Below are 21,526 nucleotides of genomic sequence, written 5' to 3'. Positions count from 1 at the left end.
CCTGTTTTGTGGATTTCTAGGCTCTAGGACATCTCCCATTATCAAGAAAATATGTTGCATTTATAGATGACTTAACAGGGAACAACAAAAAGCACCATTTTGGAACCATGGTAGCAATGTCAGATCAACAGTCCATAGAAAAGGTGGTGGTGGAGACAACATGTTGGAGGACACTCAGTTGTAAAGAGCCGATTGTTCCAAAACTAAGGTTGAGCAGGCAACATTGGACTTACATCTGAGCAATTGTTTAGATTCAGTCTTTATTACATGTTTACAATGCTAAAGGCTGTATATACTGCCAGGATGCTAAATTCTGCACTTTATGTTGCCGCTATAGAATATGCAGAGGCCCTACTAAGATGTCACCTTACGAAAACTGTACACTCAGTAATCCAATTTAACGGCTGGTGGTTCAAATTCTTAGGCTTGTATCCAATGTTAGTATATAGCTAATGCAAGATGGAGCTAAAGGAATCTATTCTACACATGTGGCTACTCAAAAGTAAACCCACTGAAATTAAAGGACAAGACAAACTTAATCCATTACTTTCAGTGGGTCTACTCTGAATTGAACATAGTTGTTTACAATCCCCCCCACAATTCAAACGTTTCCACTGTTTTCGATGGTTTTCCAAGAGATAAACCATATACTGTACATTCAATTATAATAGCAAAGGTTAAGAATAGGCTCTGAAGCATCATTTTCATTTTGCCAATGCCATTTATTGTATTCAGTACACTCCATCTCATCCAGAGAGCTGCATTTATCATCTCACCATCTTTACTTGAAAGAGAATCAGCAGAAGCCACAGTGAGGACTTGAGTTGAGTTTGTAGTTGCATTTATTTCTTGTGGGGGGGGAGGGGAAATCTACCTTTCTGCATATCTGATGCTGGGAAACCCACCTATTCACTGATGGCATGTCCAAACTGCATTCTTCTGGGTGGTTTGCAGTAACACACTTGGTGGACATATGCTTGAAGCAGGAGGCCTCCTTTACTGTTGGGTTGTGAAAAAGCATGTTACAGGAGAAAATCAGGACCACACACTTGAATTACATGTAGCCTACTTCTGATATACTACCCAATTTAAGGTATTATGTGAAGCAGGGCCTCAAATTTATTTTTTGGGACAGGGTGATACAGTTGGTTTGAGTTCTGTTGACCTTCTATAAGTGGATTTGGGCTAGTTCACAATACTTTGCCAATGCTAGCTTACAGCAACACATTAATTTCTCTATACACCATTGCACATGGCAGTTATAAGGGGTTGCATTCAGTTAACTTCTACTTGAGTACACCCACTGAAATTAAAGGGCATGGCGAGGTCCACTATTTTCAGCTGGGCTACTTTGAAAACAACCCAATGTGTAATATCTAAAACATGCATATGCAATGGGAAACAATGATTCTGCAGTTTATGGTGAAAAGCCCATGTACTAGCTTCATCAAAAACTATAGAAAAACAGTTCATCCATGCAGAAAAATAGCAGCATGTGAAGAACTTGGGATAAGAAAAACAGCAGCGGCTAAGGGGCAAGTCCTTAGAAGTTTGGGTGGCTAATGGGGGGTAGGGCGTGGGTCGGGATGTACTGATTTCTTGAAGGGGGGAGGTTTATTGAGGCAATACCGCAATGTATTTCGACTTCCAAGTCCCGTCGTCCCTGATCATGGATGGGGATGAAAATAAATAAACATGCCCTTGTCATTGGTTGTTTAATGGCGAAGATGCTTTCAAGTGATGCAATACATAAAATAACTGCAGCAAAGGTTCTTCCCCCTCCCCCCCCCTGCCTCCATGGTGCAATTTCAGAATCCATTTTGGATTATTTAGACATATGCCTCAGTTGGATTCCATTTGGCTGCTAATCCCATGGCGAAACAAAAGGATGGATTGTTTTCACAAATGGAGATTTACTCTTTTAGAACAAGAGTTTAAAAGAACAAATGACACGCTGGAATATTCCTAATGGCTCATGCTACAAAGGCAAGCATTGTGGTTTTATGAACTGATGCCATCCCCCCCCCTTTTAATGGAAAGCACTAAATTGCAGCTACCTGGGGCAAAGTGCATGAGAAATCTTGAAAAACAGGGAACATTAACGTACTTGTTTATTACCATAGTCTAAATGAGTGGAGAACTTGCATAAAAAGGGAAAGCTTCTATAGCCACTGCTGGATGGGTTAATGAAAACCTGTTACGCACAGAGAGAGAGAACACAAAGTGTAGGCTGTGTGGTCAGAAGTGGCTTGTTCATTCAGAACACAGGCAGTGCAACACTTCTGTTGCTACAAGCTCAACCTATCAAAGAGGAAGTGAGGAAGGAGGGCAGTTTTTCAGCAAGCGAGGAGCTTCAGGAGCAGCAAAAAAACCCCCACCATTCATAATCCATGAAAGTCTGAGGCAACAGTTTTGCACCAATTTTGATTTTCAGCCTGAGTTGTGCTTTTGGTATTGGAACACTCAATGAAAGCAAAGTATTCTCAATTATATTTTTCTCCCGGTAACAGAAGAGACAGGAGGCAAGCCAATTGTTCTATGAGCACAGATTGGTATCTGGGCTGCGGATACTGAGGACTGTTCTCTTCACAAGACAGATGCTGCCAGTTTAAAAATAATAGTAACAACAATAATAATAATCTCTCTGTGTTGGGAACTGCACCAACGCTTTCCAACAGAACCACCATCTTCACAGATATTTTGCTATGCAGTGGATGTCCATTGCATCCTTAAGTTAAAGGGACTTGCAATATGGACCATATTGGAATTGAAAAGAGGAAAAAGAGATGTTTGCATTGAACAACCTATAATGAACAGCCCTTTCTCTGGCTCTTGCCCTGATGTCCTTTGCTTTTTTGCAACCCGTGCCAGTACTGCAACCTAGTTTTAGAGTCATAATGTCTTTGCTCATAAAACAAATCCAAATATCTATAAACAGCAACATTACAAAGAGTAAGAGGGAAATGAAAAAAAAAAATCTATAGCTGTTTCTAATACTGTTCCCCAAAATATTCTGTCCGTTGGACAACCACTTACACCATAAATCACTCTGAAGGCAGAAAATAAAGTCTGTGTGTTTCAAGATACATTGTGTTCTCTTGGGGAAATATGTTGTGGAGGAGGGGTGGGGGGAAGAGGCAGGGTCTATCGACTTTTGGCAGGTCTCCCCTCAAAGTCAGATATTGCTGCACAGTTAAAAGGTACGCTTCTCTGCAAAGCCTTAAAAAAGAATCCCACGGATGACGTCATGGGCACTCCACAAGCTTGAGGCAGATTTCCCGCCCAGAAGAGCCATTTTAATCTCCCTGCCATTCCCAAGCATTATTTCTTTGTTGTTTTGCGGATCAACGCCATCCTCTGAAAAGAGAGGGAGAAAAAGAACAGTGAAAATCAGGGAAATGGACCACCAGCAAGCTTCAGTGGAAGGTAGATTCTTTTAGGCCCAGAAAATTATTTCCACTCACATGGCCACCATAGTATCCAAATACCTCAATCATATAACTAGTCCACTTAAGAGTCAAAATGAGGTATGGCTACATTTCCGTATCAGTTTTTTTAGATTAAAAAAACCCGCAGCTGTTGGAGGGTCCTCAATCTGAATTGTGACCACAGTGCAGGGAGGTTTGATTCTTCCCTTTTCCTAATGAACATTGCTCTGCATACTCTAGTTTTTATTACTCCTACAGGATGAAAAATATAGGGGTGCACGTATTTTGTTTCCTTTGAGGACAAACAGCAGCTTTGGTAGGGAGGGGATCCATCTCAGTCAGGAACTGTGCAGGGAAAGGGTGAGCCTGTGCCTGACATGCTGCAGTCCTGACTCAGATCAGGCCCCCTGCTAGTTTGTGTGTTTTGTTTCTAAGTGAAGAGATGGAAATGCATTTGACCCAAAGGCATGGCACGGAAGGAGTGATGTTCTTAAGTATTTATATTGCGCTCTCTCTCTCTCTCATACACATACACACACACACACACACACACACAGAAAGGGAATGTGGGCATTAGAAAGTACAGTATAAACACCTGGTGTTTTCTCTCCCCTTGCTGACATGTTTGGTTTATCTGATGCCATTTACCTCCAGATTCTGGATGGAACACCCTCCTTACCTGTTTGTGAGCTTCTGTAGTGCAGGCTTTTTTATATGGCCTGATTTCTTCAGAACCAAAACCTGGGATCCACATATTCCACTGCCGCTCTACATCAAAGAACAGGGCATGGGTGGAGGTGATGAGAAAAAGAGGTAGAGGAAACAAGAGTTAAGGAGAAATATTTATCAATTCAATCATGTAAGTAGAAATCATTGTCTTGTTTCTAAGAACTAGAACAAAGAGAGAAATGAAAAAATAATCCTGTTTTGGCAGGAGTTCTGTTTCTCTTAATTTTAGGGGTTTCTTTGCGTTAGAGTGGCTGGGGAGGCCCAGCCAGATGGGTGGGGTATAAATAATAAATTATTATTATTATTATTATTATTATTATTATTATTATTATTAAACAAATTTCAAGGGGACACTTCTGAATTGCATGTGACAGCAATTCCCTTGTGTGCAGGGGTTCACTACAGGCTATTTTCTGCACACCCTAACACATGGAGGAAGACTGCAGTGGCCTGACTGGCCTGGTGAACTGTTATACATGAAAAGCTCACTACACGGGGAGAGTAGGCACATACAGTCACCTATAGCAGCCTTCATGAAACAAACAACTCATGCATGGGCACTCACCAAGATGCAACTGGACATCTTTCACTTCCAAAGTGTTGGACTTGCGATGTCGTGCAAGCTGGCAGGCAGCTGTCACAACGCTTTCAATGAAGTCGTCCGCGATCTGCAGCAGCATCTGTCAAAAACAGTGGAGCACCAAGCACATTAGTGATAGTTTCAGCATGATATATAACAATGCGTGAAATGATATTTAATTCAGAAGCTTCACATTCTTCCAAAAAGTAATCACCATCACCAGTGACTTTACATCAAGGAAAACCACTTTGTTTCCTAACTGAACCAGTGACACTGTTCAACTATGGATGAGCTCAGGCAAGTACCAAAGGGTCTGATATTATTCAGGACTAGGGATTCATTCAGTTCATTTCCCCCCAAAAGCCTACCTCCTCCACATCTTCATCCAGTTGTTCATTTGGATCCACCTCTCTGACAAGATCCTGTAGTTTCTTCTTAGTTAATATCTGGGGCAGGGGAAAGAGATCACCAACATTAGTACAGTTCAACCAGGTCAATGGGCACCAAAAAGACAAAGGAGATGATGCCCATCTAATATTCACAGGGAGGGAATTCCAAAAGGCAGGTGCTACAACACTCAAGGCCCAATTCCTACATTGTGTGCAATGGACCTTCTGGTAAGATGGTATCAGCAGGAGGGCCTCACCTGCAGAGCACAGACATGGACTGGGCATATAAGGAGTGAGGTTATCTTCAGGTATCCTGGCCCCAAGCTCAATAGGCCTATATACACTGGAAACAGCACCTTGAACTTAGCCTGGCAGCTAACTGGCAGCCTGTGCAATTATTTCAACAGCAGGGTAACATATTGGCGATGTCCTGTTTTAGTGAGCAGTCGAGTTGCCACATTTTACACTAGCTGCAGCTTCTGGACCAACCTCAAGTTTAGCCCCACATGGAGCACATGGTTCTGAACCTAAGACTCAAGCTTTTATTCATTTCAAGTCGCAAGACGTAACAGGGAGATTTTGGCAACTCTTGGGCACGCTCAGAAACAGACAACCAATGTTATTTTTCAACCTCACCTTACCCCACTCACTTTCCCAGTATCGCAAGTGCCATTACCTGGTTGCTTTCAGGACTGAGGCGCCCGCCACTGCTAGGGGTCCCTGGCATCTTCGCCACAGTGGTATTGTTTGCCATGGAGCTATGTGGAGGGGTGCTGGCTGGTTCTGGCTTGACTGAGGAGAAGTTGGACAAATTGATCAAGGTAGATGGGCCAAACTGGTTCATAATCTGCTGAGCTTTAGCCTTCAGATCATAGAGCTTGTCCAGATCTTGCTTCTTCTTGGGATTGTGTGGGCCCAAACCAATCAGCTGAAGAAAACACAAATCCCAGGGTTAAAGTGAGGATGAAGAGAAGACGGAGGCGATTTAACAAGTTAACTATTTTAGGACAATTCCCAGCAGACTGGATATCAGATCTTCAAAGCCTTTGGAGGAACAGGTTTTCTGCAGCGGCTGGAAAAGCACCTTAACTATGTCACCATCAGTGCTTTTTTCTGGGAGTGCGCATACCCCTAAACTTTTTGTGAATCTAAGTTTGGCCTCATTGAGGGGAAATACCAATATGAGTAGGAAAATGAGAGTTCATTTTTTAAAGAAAGCACTGGTCACCATTATGCCACCTCATGGGAAGCTTTCAATGCCTGTGTTCTGTGAGAGCTTTAATGCAAACCACGTATCAGATCACAATGTGGAAATCTGAGAACAAGCTGTGTTTGTGGGTGTCAGAAGCACTTCCCCAGACACTTGGATCTGACAGCCATGGTAATAAGAACTTCCCTCCCTCCTCCTAGATTGCCCAGAAAGCAACTGTGAGGCACCTGCTGACCACTGGTGTCCGGAGATATGCGTCTGTAGCTCTTGGACAACTGATGATTATGCATAGGAATCCTCCACACCTGTCGTTTTGATAGTTCTAAGCCAAAAGTGCTAAAGGGAAAATTGCTCCTCTTATAGCCAGCTATAGATGAAAGCCTGTAATCTAACTAAAGGATGATGTACACTTGTTTCAAACCTGATCTTTAGCTTCCTAGAGCTTGACATTTCCCCCAAATAATACAGATTGAGACATATTAATGTATTATGTTTATATTTCCATTACGGACTACATTATGGAAATGGACCATGTTTATCAATCCACGGTTCCACCTATTAACCTCCAATATCCGTTTTCTTAAACCCACCAGTGGCAAAGATACCTTAGGGATACAGTTCAGTGGCAGCATTTCACTGGGAACGTTTCTTCTCTTTGGTTCTCTCCAAAAAAAAGACAAAGGGCTTTGTCCAGGATAAGTTAGAAGTACTGTACTTCTTTAAGCCATGACTAATTTATCCCATTGATTCCACTTGGAACCAACTTTAGCTAACCTAGCCTGAATTCCAACCAAAATGTGTTTTCTAATCGTTCCAAAACATTCAAGATGCAACATCGAATTTCAAGGAGTCTCTTTTCAGAATCTCTCAACATCCAGTCTATAATGCTATTGGCTTATGTGTTCAGTTCAGACCACTCAGCAGCAGCTTGTTACCAATCAACACAGCTGCAGAAAATATTTTAAAGAGGTAAACATTACCAACTTCTCAAGAATCAGAAATGCATTTTCTTGAACCTTAATATACAGGTGATTAGCATGCAATTTTACCACATGCAGTTATTTTAATTCTTACGCATTTTGCTTAAAATTGTAATCCAACAATGACGCCAACGTCACATGAAAACACAAACCATGCTGAACACGGACTACCCAAGATGCAAGGAAGTCAATATGAAGGAAGCAGAAACCACACTTCATTATTATTTTAAAGAGCAAGTTCTCTGTTAGTATTAATCCACACAATAATTATTAAGAAGGCTACAATTGAAATGCTTCATTCTACCTTATAATCATGTATTCAAAACAATAAAGGTTGAAAGGCAATGTAAACATAAGTTGTTGGGGGTTTTTTTTAGCTTCACCCAGAACAAATCCTTAACCTTGTGCTACAAATGGTTTGCTGATAAAAATAGCCTGCCCAGAGGGAGGAAAAGGATATATGCCTGGGAAAGCAAGGCTCAGTGCCAGATGAACTTCAGGAGCTCATAGGCTGTAAAGTTAACCACTAGCGGATTCACACCTTTATAGATTAGTAACTGCAACAGCCAGGGCTTTGTTTGCATGTTGGCAGGCCCATGAAGCCATGACCGCTCATTCCACTTTTGTTTACGCTAGATATTGTTACTCTGTCATAGAAAATGGCACTGTTGTCGAAGTTCCTGAACTACAACACCCATCAGCCCCAGCAAGCATGGCTCCACACGTTTCTGCACACATGGTAGATATACTTAGCAGTTGTTTCCTCTTCAAGCAGCTGACAGATGCATATAAAGGCCCTTCAAAGTATGGGAGAATTCAACTTTTAAACTGAAGGCAGTTCTCCTATCATCTAAGCAATGGATGCAACTTTTGCTTTCTATCCTTACTTTCAAGACTCCCAGCTCTTGCTCTCTCCAATTTTAGCCAGTCTTTCTACATTCCTTCCTGTTCTTTTCATTCTGCTGCCTCTTCTCGACAAATCCACTGTGCACTGCATTGCTTTACTTCTTGAATCTCCTCCTGCAGTGGTGGGGAACCTTTTTCAGCCCAAGATCCATTCCAACCTGGTTTTGGCACTGAAATGGACTTGGTCACACTGATTGATTACCTCTATCAGGAGAGAGACAGGGGAAACGTGACCCTGTTGGTTCTCCTTGACCTCTCAGCAGTTTCTGGCACCGATGAGAATGGTGTTCTTTTGGAATGATTTTGGGCGGGGGGTGGGAGTTGGAGGTACTATGTCACACTAGTTTAGTTCCTACCTACAGGGGAGCTACCAAAAAACAGTAGTAGGATATCGTTGTTTGGCACCTATAGGGTCCCACAAGGGTCTAGCCTATCTCCTATGCTCTTTAACATCTATTTGAAATCACTGGGAGCTGTCATCTAGGGATTTGGAGTATGGTGCCATCAGTTGATGGCATGCAGCTCTATCTCTGCACTACATTGGAATCAGGATAGACTGTGAAGATGTTGGTCAGCTGTCTGGAAGCAGTAGTAGAATGGATTGGGGTCAATAAATATCAATGCTGAATCCTGGCAAGAAAGAAGGGCTGTGGTTGGGTGGTTCCTGTGTCTGGGAATTATATATCTAACCTGTTCTGGAAGAAGTTGCATTCCCATCGAAGGATCTGGGAGTCCTCCTGGATTCCAACTTGTCATTGGACTCTTAAGTGGCTTTTGTGGCCAAGAGTGCTTATGCCCAGCTCAGGCTGGTTTGCCAGCTGCAGCTATTCCTGGACCAGGATAGCCTGGCCTCTGTTGTCCAAGCTCTAGGGACCTCCCGCTTGTATTGTAAGGTGCTCTATGTGAGGCTTTTCTTGAAGACAGTCTGTAGGTTCCAACTAGTGATCATCACAAAACCAACTAAGAGATGCATAACATTCCTTTGGGAAGGAGCCTCCTGTAAAATGTTCCACATTCCTATGCATCTCTGTAGAGAGCAGTAACGCTGGCAGGAATAAAGTGCAAGTCAACAGGGAGATTGATTACTTCTTTATCAGGGAGTGATACAGCAGTGATGCTGGAGAGAGATTCCAGCACTCAGTTCTACTAATTTTTGTCATCTTCTGGGAGACCATATTCACACAAGACAGGATCATTTCCTACAAAACATTTTCAAATCTTAATGGAAAAGGACAATACACTCTTGCACATTTCAGTTCTGTCACACAAGCAAAACTGAAAAGCCACAAGCCCACCTGCAGCTTCTCACCATGATGCCAGCATGCCATGTCCTGGTGAGTTCAAGCCAACTTACTTACAGCTATCTGAGTGTCTAGATCTTTAATTACATCAGAAACTGCTGTGGGACCATTGAATGGAGAGGCCATGTCCCCCCAAAAGCTCCTGCAAGTAAACAGTAAGGGTTAACCTATACAATCATTCTCCCCGTTGCAAATGCTTATACAATTCTCCCAGAGCATGTTACAAGCTATCACATCTCCCTCTCTCTCTGCTGGTTTAAATGGATCTGTTTAGGCAATCTAACACATATATAAATAGGAGGTTGTCATTGAATAGACTTTCCTCAAGAGAACATCCTCTCCACCCATGGTACAGGTGCATTAATCTGCAATGGTTGGATGTATCACAGCACTGGTGCAAAAGATCAGTGACCAATCCACTTGTTTATAATTAAGCATAGTAGTTAGGACTGTTGGCTGTGAAATGGAAAAATCACATCAGTTACAGACTATTATCTCAGCTTTACCTTCCCCAATTTCAAATCTGATATGCTGGCCTTCTTTACAAAACCTCAGAAAAAAATAGTGAAATCTTGTAGATGAAGTGCTTGGATGATGGCATTTGTTTTCTTTAAGTGATTACAAAATGTAAGGGAACACAGGCTAATACGTTGCTGGGAAAGATGAACTTTATGTCCCAAAGTGAGGATTAGGATACTGAGAGAGTGAAAGTATGGATGCAGTGCTTAAGAAATTAAATTTGCATTGTAAAATGATTGAGAACCTCATAGCAAAAAAAAAAAGGGGGGGGAGAAAGTTATGCTGTTAAATGAAACAAACAAATGAAATTATTCAAAATGCTATAAGCATTACTACTGCTATTACAATACAGTAAAGGAAGAATAACGGAACAGAGCTGGGCAACCTGTGGCCTTCTAGATGTTATTAGACTCCAACTACCATCAGAAAGGCCAGCAGCATTTCAAGGGCAATAGGTTCCCCAGTCCTGATAAAGAATAAGAGCAGGTGTGTTCTCCAGAAAACTGCAAGACAAGAGCATAGCCATGGCAGTGGGGAGGGGGAGAAGTAAGAAATATGTTGCTTTTTTAAGGACACTGCAGATTCTATGGCAGTAGTGGGCAGAAAATACTGTAGATCACAATCTACTGGTAGTTCTCAAGAGTCATTTGATGTAGATCAGCAAGGATTTCTCTGACACACAGTTGCTTAACAATGACAACAAAAATAATTCCTCCTGTAAATCATACTTCTGAAATGAATAATGGAGGGGGAGAGGATCCAGAGAAGATTTTTGTGTGGAGTGACCATGAGCTCATGTCTGTTTTGGTACTAAAAAAATTATAAGGCTCTATCTTTTGCACTTTGCTCTGGTTGCTGGATCTTAGGGTACCAGTGTAAAACAAATTAGATTCCACAAGCCTAAAGTCTGCCCACTCCTTTCTACAGCATTGTTTTCCAATCTTATGTTTGTGCTTTAAAATTCAATTGTAATCACTGACCTGGGAGCATACACTCCAACAGTCTCTATGTTGTGGAACTTGCATAATTTAAGCTTTTGGCAGAATAAATCCCTACTGATTTATTTTAGTCTATGTTGTTAGGAGTTTTCATTCTTCATGGTTAAACCCTCTTACCCTGAAGCAGCATCTTGTTTCCAATGCTACATGAATGTATATAGGGACAGAAAGTAACTAGGCTGCACCACCAAAGCCTCTTCCCCGCCTCCAATCCATCGGTTTCCTAAACTGCAGCCCTGCCTCACTTTAAGCAGGGCTCCCGCCACTGCCAATTGCCTGGCTCAACTTCCCGTCACACGGGAAGACATTTCTGTTTCTCCGGAGGCTTATTAAAAAGAAAGAAATAAGCATGAAATCTGATGCCACTTGTTCTTTCTCTTCTCGGCTAGAGTCATTTGGTACCAGCCACCATTGTTTTGAAGACATCGATTTGTTGCTGCATCTTATTATATTACCGTGTATAATCTCGCCCTCAACGCGTGTAAATATGAATGTGACGAGTGCTCACGTTTTGCCGGCCACCTTAAAATGTCCTGAGTGAAAACAGACGGACGAAATAAAGGCGCGTGTGTATATATATATATATATATATATATATATACTGTACATATACACGACGAGAAAAGTGTTTTAAAACGCACGATGAGTTAAAGCAGACCCTGTCAAGGGTCGGGAGGCCTGTCGTCAGGGGAAAGGGAAAGGGAGGAAGCGGGACAAGGATAACGTATTTTGGCCGCTTCGCGCGCCCCGGAGGCAGCCCCTCCCCTAGAGGCCCCTCGGAGTCCAGAGCTCTGCCTTACTTTCAGCGGGGAGCCGCCGCGGCTCAAACCGGAGCTCCCGCTCCGCTCACCGGCGCCTCGGCCGCCTACCCGGCCATCTCCCCCCTGCGAGCCGCTCGACGCTTCCGACCGATTGCCGCCTTTCCTCCCTCACTGGGACGCCGCGACACAGCACTTCCGGGGTCACGACCCTACGAGCCACTCCAGGAAAGACACTTGGCCCACACAGCGGCAGCCAATCGGAAAGCTCCTCGGTCGTCCCTTTTTAAGGTTGGGCCGCTTGGTCTCGTCTGCACATGCGCCGAAGCTCCTAGCGTTCCGAGACTCCCTCGCCCCCGCTCTTTCTTGTTTGTGGTGAATTAAGGTCTGTGCGCGCCCGCGCGCCCGCTGTCAAATCGTCTCTCTGGTTCAGCCCAGCAGTGCGCAGGCGCACTTCAGCTGGGACCCTACGGAGGGGAGGGAGGGGAAAAGAAACGCTTTTATATGTAGGTGTTTTAATAGGCGGCCGCGGCACCTTCTTGGTTCCCGATCCGAGAGCTCCTGGCGGTGCTGCGCTTTCTTTCTTGTGATTGGAAGGAAGCAGAAGCGCGCGGGCTTTTGCACCAGTGTCAGGTTGGCCGTGGGTAAGGTGAAGTGTGAGCGTCATTCGTGCAAAACGATCGTCTTGAGCAAGTGTGATGGGGAAACGCGAGTTCGAATCCCAATGCTGCCTAGCCTATTTCACAGGGTTGTAGTGGATTTTTTTTTTAAGCACAGAAGAAATAACTGTATAAGCAACCTTGAGTGCTTTGAAAAGAGGATGGTAAAGGTGTAATAATAATAATAATAATAATAATAATAATAATAATAATTATTTATGGTTTATACCCCGCCCATCTGGCAGGGCTTCCCCAAGCCACTCTGGGCAGCTGCCAACAAAATATTAAAATACAGTAATGCATCAAACATTAAAAGCTTCCCTAAACAGGGCTGCCTTCAGATACTTGTTGTTCTCTTTGACATCTGGTGGGAGATCTCTCTTTGCAGCTTTGCAAATCTTGTAGATCTCTCTTTGCAGCTTTGCAAGAATTAACGTCGCGATCCTAACAGGCGCACTTACTGGGAGTAAGCCCCATCGCCACATAGTTTGCAACTACTCCCCCGAGCAAACATGCGAGCACCCGCATTGCAAAAGTGCTGCGATTTCCCTTTGCACCGGTAGGGCTAAGATTTTTCACTCCCTCTTAATAGCTCTTAAGGGTGAATCTTGTTTGCGGCCGCTGAAATACAGGGTTCGGAAAGGTACCCAGAATGCACTGCCATTATTTGCATATGTGTTGAAACGTGGGTATCAATAACTTTCTACAGAAATACCGCTGGATAGCGAGTGGAAGAGGCGGGTGGGGATCAAAGGGGACCTGAAGCCGCTGTGGCATTATGCACTTCCCAAATATTATAGCGGGTGCAATTTTGCTCGCTGTGACATTAAGAGGCGTCTCGGGCAGCTGGGCATGGTGTGAGCCTAATGTCTTGTTAAAAAGGGCTTCTGCTGTGAGTGGCACATGGGGAGGGGCGGCTGTGGCTTTGCCTCTTTCTGTGCGGAATCGCTATCAAGAGATTTCGGAAGCATAATTTTTGTGCTCGGGGTAGCTGGTAATCGCTTGTTCTGGCTCCCCAATTTAATGTGGTTGAAATGAAAGAAGAGTGAAAATTGGAGGTTACAGTAAGATTAGGGTTTCTCCAACAGATATACAATGTGCTGTTTCCAGATAAGGAACTGGTTGTTTTAGGTAAAGAAGCAGCTGGTAAATTTTGGCAACTATTAAAGACACAGGAGCCTGGTTAAGTGGAGGGTTGGTCCAGTTTGTAACAGTCCCCTCCCATAATAAATTATGTCACTCAATATGTCGCTTTCAGGCCAAGGGAGCTGGTGTTTGTCCACAGGCAGCTTTCTGGGTCAGGTGGCCAGCATGACTAAATCGCTTCTGGCACAACGGGAGACCATGACAGAAGCCAGAGCGCATGGAAATGCCATTTACCTTCCCACTGCAGCAGTACCTATTTATCTACTTGCACTGTTATGCTTTTGAACTGCTAAGTTGGCAGGAACTGGGACAGAGCAACGGGAGATCACCCCATCGCAGGGATTCGAACTGCCGACCTTTCCATCGGCAAGCCCAAGAAGCTCAGTAGTTTAGACCACAGCGCCACCTTCATCCCTTGTCAAACACTTGCTATTCCACCACATGCCTTGGCTCACGTCTTGGCCCTTGACCAACAGTGATAGTGGAGGGCACAGCTTCCCAGTCCCTGAAAGGCATGCTCTCCAGCCTGCATCTCAAACTAAGAGCTTTGTCTGCTGTTGCCTTGTGTGGTGAGTCACGAGAGTTATAGGCCCAGTAGTGAGAGTATCTTTTTTGTGGCTGCTCTCTATACTGTGGACTTGTTTTGTGGCCCCCTTGCCAAAAGCCTAGGCCCTTTGGTTCTTAACAAAGAGAATCCTTGTTTTGCCATCATTTTTTGTCAGTGTTATATGCCTGCTTTGGCCCAAGGGTACCCTGATATCGCAGCTCATGTCAAGGAGTATTTTGATGTATGAACATCAGAAGAGCTGGCTGGATCAGGCCAGAGGTCAAATTTCCTGTGCTGACAGTGGCTGACCAAATGCTTATGGGAACTCTGTACGCAGGACCCAAGCACAAGAACATTCTCCCCCACCAGAGTTTCCAGCAACCACTATCCTGAATGTCCTGCTGTCTTGAACCCTGGCATACCTGGATGTAAGTCTTGCTGGTGTACACAGTCACAAGGGCCATGTTAGAGAGTAAAGGTAAAGGGACCCCTGACCATTAGGTCCAGTCGTGACCGACTCTGGGGTTGCGGCGCTCATCTCGCTTTATTGGCCGACGGAACCGGCGTACAGCTTCCGGGTCATGTGGCCAGCATGACTAAGCCACTTCTGGCAAACCAGAGCAGCGCATGAAAACGCCGTTTACCTTCCCGCTGGAGTAGTACCTATTTATCTACTTGCACTTTGATGTCGAACTGCTAGGTTGGCAGGAGCAGGGACCGAGCAATGGGAGCTCACCCCATTGCAGGGATTCGAACTGCCGACCTTCTGACCGGCAAGTCCTAGTCGGTACTAATGGTAAAAACAAAACAAAAAACAGTCCAGTACCACAAGCAAACAGTAAGGCCAGGTTCCTCACCTCTGCAGCAGACCCAGGGTCAGAAAAAGTCCCTAAGTCACAGTCCAGTGGCGTTTGTGAAGCAGCCAAGCCGTGGTCCATCCATGTCGAAAGCTGAGCAGAGTCTCTGCCTTGCTTCCCTTTTCTCCTTCCCATCTTGATGGACACATTTGGGTTTATTCCACTTGATGAGGCAGGTGATCCTCACCTGCTCTGACCCTAATCCAACCGAGTGACCACAAACCTCCCAGAACTAACAAATCCCATGATCTTCACCTGGATCAACTAGTAAATTTGGCCTGTTCTGTTGCCTGTCTCTCAGTCTCAGTTTCCTGGAGCGCACTGTTCCCAAATCCTCAGAGCCTGCTGTGTCTGTCGAGATGGGAGGGGGCACCTCTGATTTCTGGCGATGTGTCCCCCTCCCCTGTCTCCCGTGACCTGTCAGCTGCCCCCTCGCTGTCCTCTGAAGTCCTGCGAGAGAACCTCCTAAGTCCCCAACCTCCCCTTCCCCATCTTCAGCTTGCCCTGGGGTGTTCCAGTCGTGGCTACACCTGTTCGCCCAGATTCCCCTCCCCTTCCTCGGTGTCCTACCAGTCCGTGACAACTGCTTCCCAGCACATGGAATTAGTCGCCACTGATAGCCAGCAAACATTTTCTTGATGTATTAATGTTTTTGACCCTCCATGAAGTGGGGAAGGATATATCAGTGAGCAGCAAATGAATAGTTAAATCAAGTAAAACAAAACATCTGGCGGATTTGTGGCGACTGCTGTTGGGAAGAGGAAGAGAGCAAAGGATTTTGATTTGGTTTACAAAATGCCTTCAAGTTTTTAATAAGGGAATGTGATGGAGGATCAGGGAGCTACGGTGGCTCTGTTTTTCCTCCTAGGAACCTCATGTCACAACATGTATATATATTATATATCTGTTATTCACAAAAAGTAATTGCAACTGCAGAGCAGTGAGAATAAATGTTACCATATGAATGCAATTTTTCAACCCTCTGTCCAAATACATGACTGGGTCCTTCAAGTCCTAATGAAGATAAGCCAGAGGCATTTGCTAAAAGTAAGAGAGAACCCCAGTCAAGCCCCCTGGAACTGAAAGCTTGCTCAGGCTCCATAGGAGTTGAGTATGGAAAAAACGAATTAATTTTCCTTTGCTGGTGGGAGGGAGAGTGCTATGTTTTTCCTGCAAGAAGGACCACAGTTCAGGGGAGAAGCAAGCCCTTTGCATGTAGAAGATCCCAGAATGTCAGTCAATTTTTAAAAAAAGGATCAGGTGGCAAGCATTAGGAAAGATCTCTGCTTCAGAGCTGCTGCCCGTCAGTGTAGACCATATTGGGCTAGATGGACAGAGAGCCTGATTAAGGCTTTCCTACACCCTTGATCTGAAGATGCTCTGCAAAAATCCACCTCTTTCCTAGCAGCCTGGGCACCAGAAGATCCTTTCTGCGCTGCTCACAAGGGCTCGTGATAGACATGTGTGAGCGGGGAGTCTGTGAGCTGGAAGCTCTGCAGAGAGGTAGATGGCTGCGGTAGAGGGCGTTCGTCTCTCGGGCTCGGAGTCCGGTCGCCGTGAGGCTCCGTGTAGATGGTGCTGGTTTGGGCAGGTCCCTCCCGCAAGCCAACCTCGCCTGCTTTGCCCTCTGGCTTCTCTGCTGGCCGTTGAGCAGGCGAGTCGTATTGCGCCAGGGCCTCTGGGCAGACCGGCGAGACCAGGGGTCCTGCCTGGCTTTGGGGAGAGGAGATGACTTTGATGATGCAGACGTTCTTCCTGAATGCGCCTCCTTCCGGCTCCGCAGGAGGAGACTGATCTAAGAAGGGGGTGGCATACTCTGGCTCGGGAGGCAAGGGCTCTGCGTACTCGTGGTGTTTTCCTGGCACATCGTAGTGATTCACCACCAGGGGGAGCGTGTAGCCTTCGTCCAGAGCCGGCTTGAATGTGGACGGGATGGACTGGGTACTGGGGCTGACTTGGACCACATCTGGCTCGGCGTATTCTGTAAAGGGGGATAACAGAAATCCCGGTGAAATTATGGATTTAGCCCTCTGAGACACGTCACCTAAAATCAGCCTATGTATGTACGTACATACATACATACAAGTAATAGCTTGGTTCTTGAACAGCTTGGCTCCCAAACAAATAGGCTCCCAAACGCCGCAAACCCAGAAGGAAGTGTTCCGGTTTGTGAACATTTCTCGGAAGCCGAACGTCCGACGTGTCTTCCGCTTGAGTGCAGGAAGCTCCTGCAGCCAATCGGAAGCCGCGCCTTGGTTTTTGAACGGTTTTGGGAATTGAATGGACTCCCGGAACAGGTTAAGTTTGAGAACCAAGGTACCACTGTATTCATTCATTCATTCATTTACAAATAATTGTATGCCACTAATTTATTTTATATATCAGAGTGGATCACCACAATTGCACATAAAAGCCATGCAATCAAAGCCATATTAAAGAAGTTGATTTTTTTATTTTTTTAAAAATCATGTCACTGTTGTGGAAAGATGTATTTTGAACTGCCTGTATCACCCTAATGGAATAAAAGAGTTTTTCAACAGGCATATTTAAAAGTTGAATCGGAAAATGCCTGCCGAACCTCCATTGGCAGAGTATTCCACAATACTTCCACACTAGAAACCTTATTTGTGTTTGACGTAATACCATCTCAGGATGTCTCTTGTCTGCATTCTTGTATTGGTGAACAAAGCCCTATGCGGCTCGGAACCTAAAGGATTGTCTCACCCCTTAGAGTCCCAGTCAATCACTGTGCTCTGCAGCTGAGGGCCTCGTGAAGCTACTTTCTTATCAGGATGTCCATTGCACCCAATGTAGGAGTTGGGCCTTTAGTGTTGCGGCACCAGCCCATTGGAATGCTCTCCCCTCCCTTTGAATATTAGACAGGTCCCACCTCTGTTGTCTTTTCCCACCTGCTGAAGACCTTCTTGTGTCAACAAGCTGCCTAAATGGAGATCTTCATCCTAGTTTGCACCTGTATCATCCCCCCCACCCCCAAACATGGATTCTGCCAGGACATATTTCCTTGGTCCTACTACTACAAGCACTGCTGACATCCTGCACTCGCCCCTGAGAAATGTGCGGCAACAGGACTTGATCCAAGTGGCTTTGTATAGAAGGTACAAAGGGTTGGGCCATGGCAGGGCGCAAAGTGGAGATTTCCCCAAATTCCTCCCGCCTCCCTGCTTCCTTCCTTCCTGTGGGCCTGACCCCTTTGCACGAATGGCACTGCCACCAGCTGCTCCAGAATGCAGATGTTTGCTGATGGCCTCATGCCCAGTTCTCTTCTCCCCGCCCCCCTTATGCGTGCTAAGCATCATGGATGGAAATCAGGAGTCAATGGGCTAAGTGTTTGGTCCCATCTGTGTGGGGTGAATGGAGCGAATATGCTGAGCACGAGCTGGTAATAAGAGCTGTCCAAATTTGCCGGAGTTGTTTCTGCACAATGAGCTGCATTGGCTCGAAACTAATTTATGGGCACCCGAACCCGGTTCCTTAGAATTAACCCTGTGTTTTCTCCACCACAAAGGAACAAGAGGGCCATTCAGAAAAGGCATTCTTTCTCCTCCCCACATCCCCAGTGTTTTGGGGGGAACGGAGGGCAGGGAAAGAATAACAGGTGTCTGTAAGTTGTATTCAGGATGGTTTGCTCGTAAATATTGTTACGCTCTCCCTACTTCTCCTACCAAGAAGTGATTCCTGGGTGGGTAGTACTTACCTGGGTCTGTGGAAGCTTACGGCATTTCATATGGATTTACAGATTTGCAGGTTGAGTAGTGCTGGCACGTGGCCCCTGGAAGGCTATGCAGAAGGGAATGTGGCCCTTGGGCATAAAAAGGTTCCCCAGCCCTTGCTATGGGCAACAGTGGAGCTTTCTCAAACCCAGAACAGACGCCACCTACCTGGAGACTGAGCCCTGCTGAGATCTACTGGTGTTCCAGACCTAGGGAACGAGGCGATTTCCGAGGTGGACAACGGCAGGCTCCCTCTGGGACACACCTGGCTGGCTTCTGATGTCGGGAAACCTAAAAGGGAATCCTGAGGTCAGCAGGAGTAACAAACGAGCAGCTTGAAGCCACTTTGCATGCTGCAATCAAACAGTCTATTTTTCATTTTGGAGAAGGAACTAAATGGTCAGACAGCTCACCACCACCAGAAACACACAGATTCTGCATTGGGGCTTGGACTAGAGCAGGCATGGCCAAACTTGGCCCTCTAGCTTTTTTGGGACTACAACTCCCATCATCCCTAGCTAACAGGACCACTGGTCAGGGGTGATGGGAATGGTAGCCTCCAAACATCTGGAGGGCCAAGTTTGGCCATGCCTGGACTAGAAGATCTCTAAGGTCCCTCCCAGCTCTGTGATAAGAAATAAAAGAACGTTCCTTTCCAGATACGATTGAAGCAATTTTTAATAATAATGAGCAGGCTGCAAAAGGAAATGACATTCAGTTTTGGAAGTTAGCGAACAGAAGCTGATGGGAGGCTGTTATTTGTCTGAATGCGGGTAGGCAACATGCATGCCCTGTAGATGTCGCTGGACTCCAACTCCCACTGGCGCCGACCCATATGTCCTATGGTCAGGGATGATGGGAGTTGTAGTCCAGCAACATCTGCAGGGCACCATTTCGGCTAACTCTGGTTGAGGAAATGCACGTACAAGCCATTCTTTAGCTTCACTCCTTGAGTGAAAATACACAGTGAAAAAGTAAAACCTCTCATTCTCCCCCCAAACCCAACAACAGAACAATTTAAAAGATGGAAAACGTCCTCATCCACCCAGCAGACCAGGCTATGAAAATCAGCAATTAAAAGAGCTGGAATGCCTTGTATTCACTTGGAGCAAAAATACAAATTGGTGAGTGTTGGGCAGGTTTCTCTGGGAAGGGCATTCTAGACGCAAGGTGCCATCAATAAGATATTAGAATGATCTGTGGGTCACCTCTAAAAAATGGGGGGGGGGGAGAGAGCTATTTCAAAACAGGTGTGCAGAAACACACAATAATCTGTCTCCCTGCACCATACACACTTGTACTGGAAAAGCAGGGCGACCTGCTCACCAGTTCCCAAACGTGACTACTTGTGCTAGTTCTGTGTATTGTTAGGCGCTTTACCTTTTATGAGGTTGCAGTCCTGATCTGCTGGTGTCTTTCTGCTGGGTAGAGAGAGGGAGAAAACTTATCAAGCAGGTTCAGCCAGATTTTTCACCCTGACCCCAAGGTTCTGGATTTCCAGGAACACTCCCAATTCATGTACCTGCTCCTTCGGAGGTAGTGCTACCCAATTCAGGGCAGGCAACCGGAGCCAAGAACCACACATTCACAAAGCCTCTGTCTTCTCAGGATTCAGACTGAGCCTAATGGCCCTCTCAAGGCTGCTACAGACCTCTCAAACCTAGAGATCTCTCCCGTCAGCATGGCCAGTGCTTAGGGATGATGGGAATTGTAGTGCAGCAGGAGGTTTCTGGAGGGAGTGAATTTGTGTGAAGTGAGAGGGAAACAGCCGCCTATCCCTAGTGCAACATAATCTCAGAAGGCACAATCTATTTGCAGACTGGATGGGAAGACTTTTTGTACGCATGTGCTCAACTTGTGTTTGTGGCTGTATGCGTATCATACCGTTGAAGCAAACAGCTTTCCCCCAAGGAATCCTGAGAACCGTAGTTTATCTCTCACAGAGCCACAATCCACAGCACCCTTAATTAATGATGATGTTGTTGATAATAATATTAATATTGTTTTTATTTATACCCCACCCATCTGGCTGGGCTTCCCCAGCCACTCTGGGCGGCTTCCAAAAAAATATTAAAATACAGTGGTCTGTTAAACATTAAAAGCTTCCCTAAACAGGGTTGCCTTCAAATGTTTTCTAAAAGTCTGGTAGTTGTTTTTCTCTTTGACATCTGGTGGGAGGGTGTTCCACAGGGCGGGTGCCACTACTGAGAAGGCCCTCTGCCTGGTTCCCTGTAACTTGGCTTCTAGCAGTGAGGGAACCACCAGAAGGCCCTCAGCGCTGGACCTCAGTGTCCGGGCAGAATGATGGGGGTGGAGACGCTCCTTCAGGTATACTGGACGGAGGCCATTTAGGGCTTTAAAGGTCAGCACCAACACTTTGAATTGTGCTCGGAAACGTACTGGGAGCCAATGTAGATCTTTCAAGACTGGTGTTATGTGGTCTCGGCGGCCGCTCCCAGTCACCAGTCTAGCTGCCGCATTCTGGATTAGTTGTAGTTTCTGGGTCACCTTCAAAGGTAGCCCCACGTAGAGTGCATTGCAGTAATCTAAGCAATTACAGTTCCCAGGCTTCCTTGTGTATGTTTATTAAAGCCACGTGCCTTGAAAGTATGGTGTGTATGCAGCCCATTGTCAAGGGGAGATTGCAGGAAAGCTATAGCTCATGGACCTTGTGACTGTGACATCTCCCACCCTTCCAGGATGCAGTGGCGTAGCATGGGTTGTCAGCACCCGGGGCAAGGCAAGTAATTTGCGCCCCCTAACCCGTGGATTTTAGTAGGGGCAGAGA

General features: G+C 45.5%; 2 protein-coding genes across 4 annotated transcripts in view; both read right to left on the bottom strand.

The window, feature by feature from the left end:
* Window positions 1-701: 701 nt before the first annotated feature.
* Window positions 702-12,074, bottom strand: TAF12 (TATA-box binding protein associated factor 12). Of its 2 annotated transcripts, XM_081921608.1 has the most exons (7): window positions 11,841-12,074; window positions 9,581-9,665; window positions 5,803-6,054; window positions 5,106-5,183; window positions 4,723-4,837; window positions 4,108-4,196; window positions 702-3,357 (listed from the first exon to the last, which is right to left on the bottom strand). In XM_081921608.1, exons 2-7 carry the CDS (start codon window positions 9,647-9,649, stop codon window positions 3,322-3,324), a joined length of 639 nt encoding a protein of 212 aa, XP_081777734.1. In that variant the 5' UTR covers window positions 9,650-9,665; window positions 11,841-12,074; the 3' UTR covers window positions 702-3,321. The 2 variants fall into 2 exon arrangements, with proteins under 2 accessions (XP_081777734.1, XP_081777735.1); XM_081921609.1 differs by lacking the exon at window positions 9,581-9,665 and having other exon boundaries at window positions 2,027-3,357; window positions 11,841-12,063.
* A 3,709-nt stretch (window positions 12,075-15,783) lies between these two features.
* LOC309375130 (discoidin, CUB and LCCL domain-containing protein 1-like) overlaps window positions 15,784-21,526 on the bottom strand; it is a 41,086-nt gene continuing 35,343 nt past the window's right edge. The window contains exons 13-15 of one of the 2 annotated variants that reach the window (XM_081920619.1): window positions 20,119-20,159; window positions 18,907-19,029; window positions 15,784-16,988 (exon numbers count right to left, since the gene is read on the bottom strand). In XM_081920619.1, the coding sequence (XP_081776745.1) occupies window positions 16,447-16,988; window positions 18,907-19,029; window positions 20,119-20,159 (706 nt within the window). In that variant the 3' untranslated portion in view covers window positions 15,784-16,446. The remainder of the gene's footprint in view (window positions 16,989-18,906; window positions 19,030-20,118; window positions 20,160-21,526) is intronic. The other variant, XM_081920620.1, reaches the window with a different exon arrangement.

This window comes from Podarcis melisellensis (genome assembly GCF_964234715.1).
Source record: "Podarcis melisellensis genome assembly, chromosome: 8".
NCBI lineage: Eukaryota > Metazoa > Chordata > Lepidosauria > Squamata > Lacertidae > Podarcis > Podarcis melisellensis.
The sequence above is the reverse complement of the archived record's forward strand: the minus strand, read 5'-3'. Positions and strand labels throughout refer to the sequence as shown.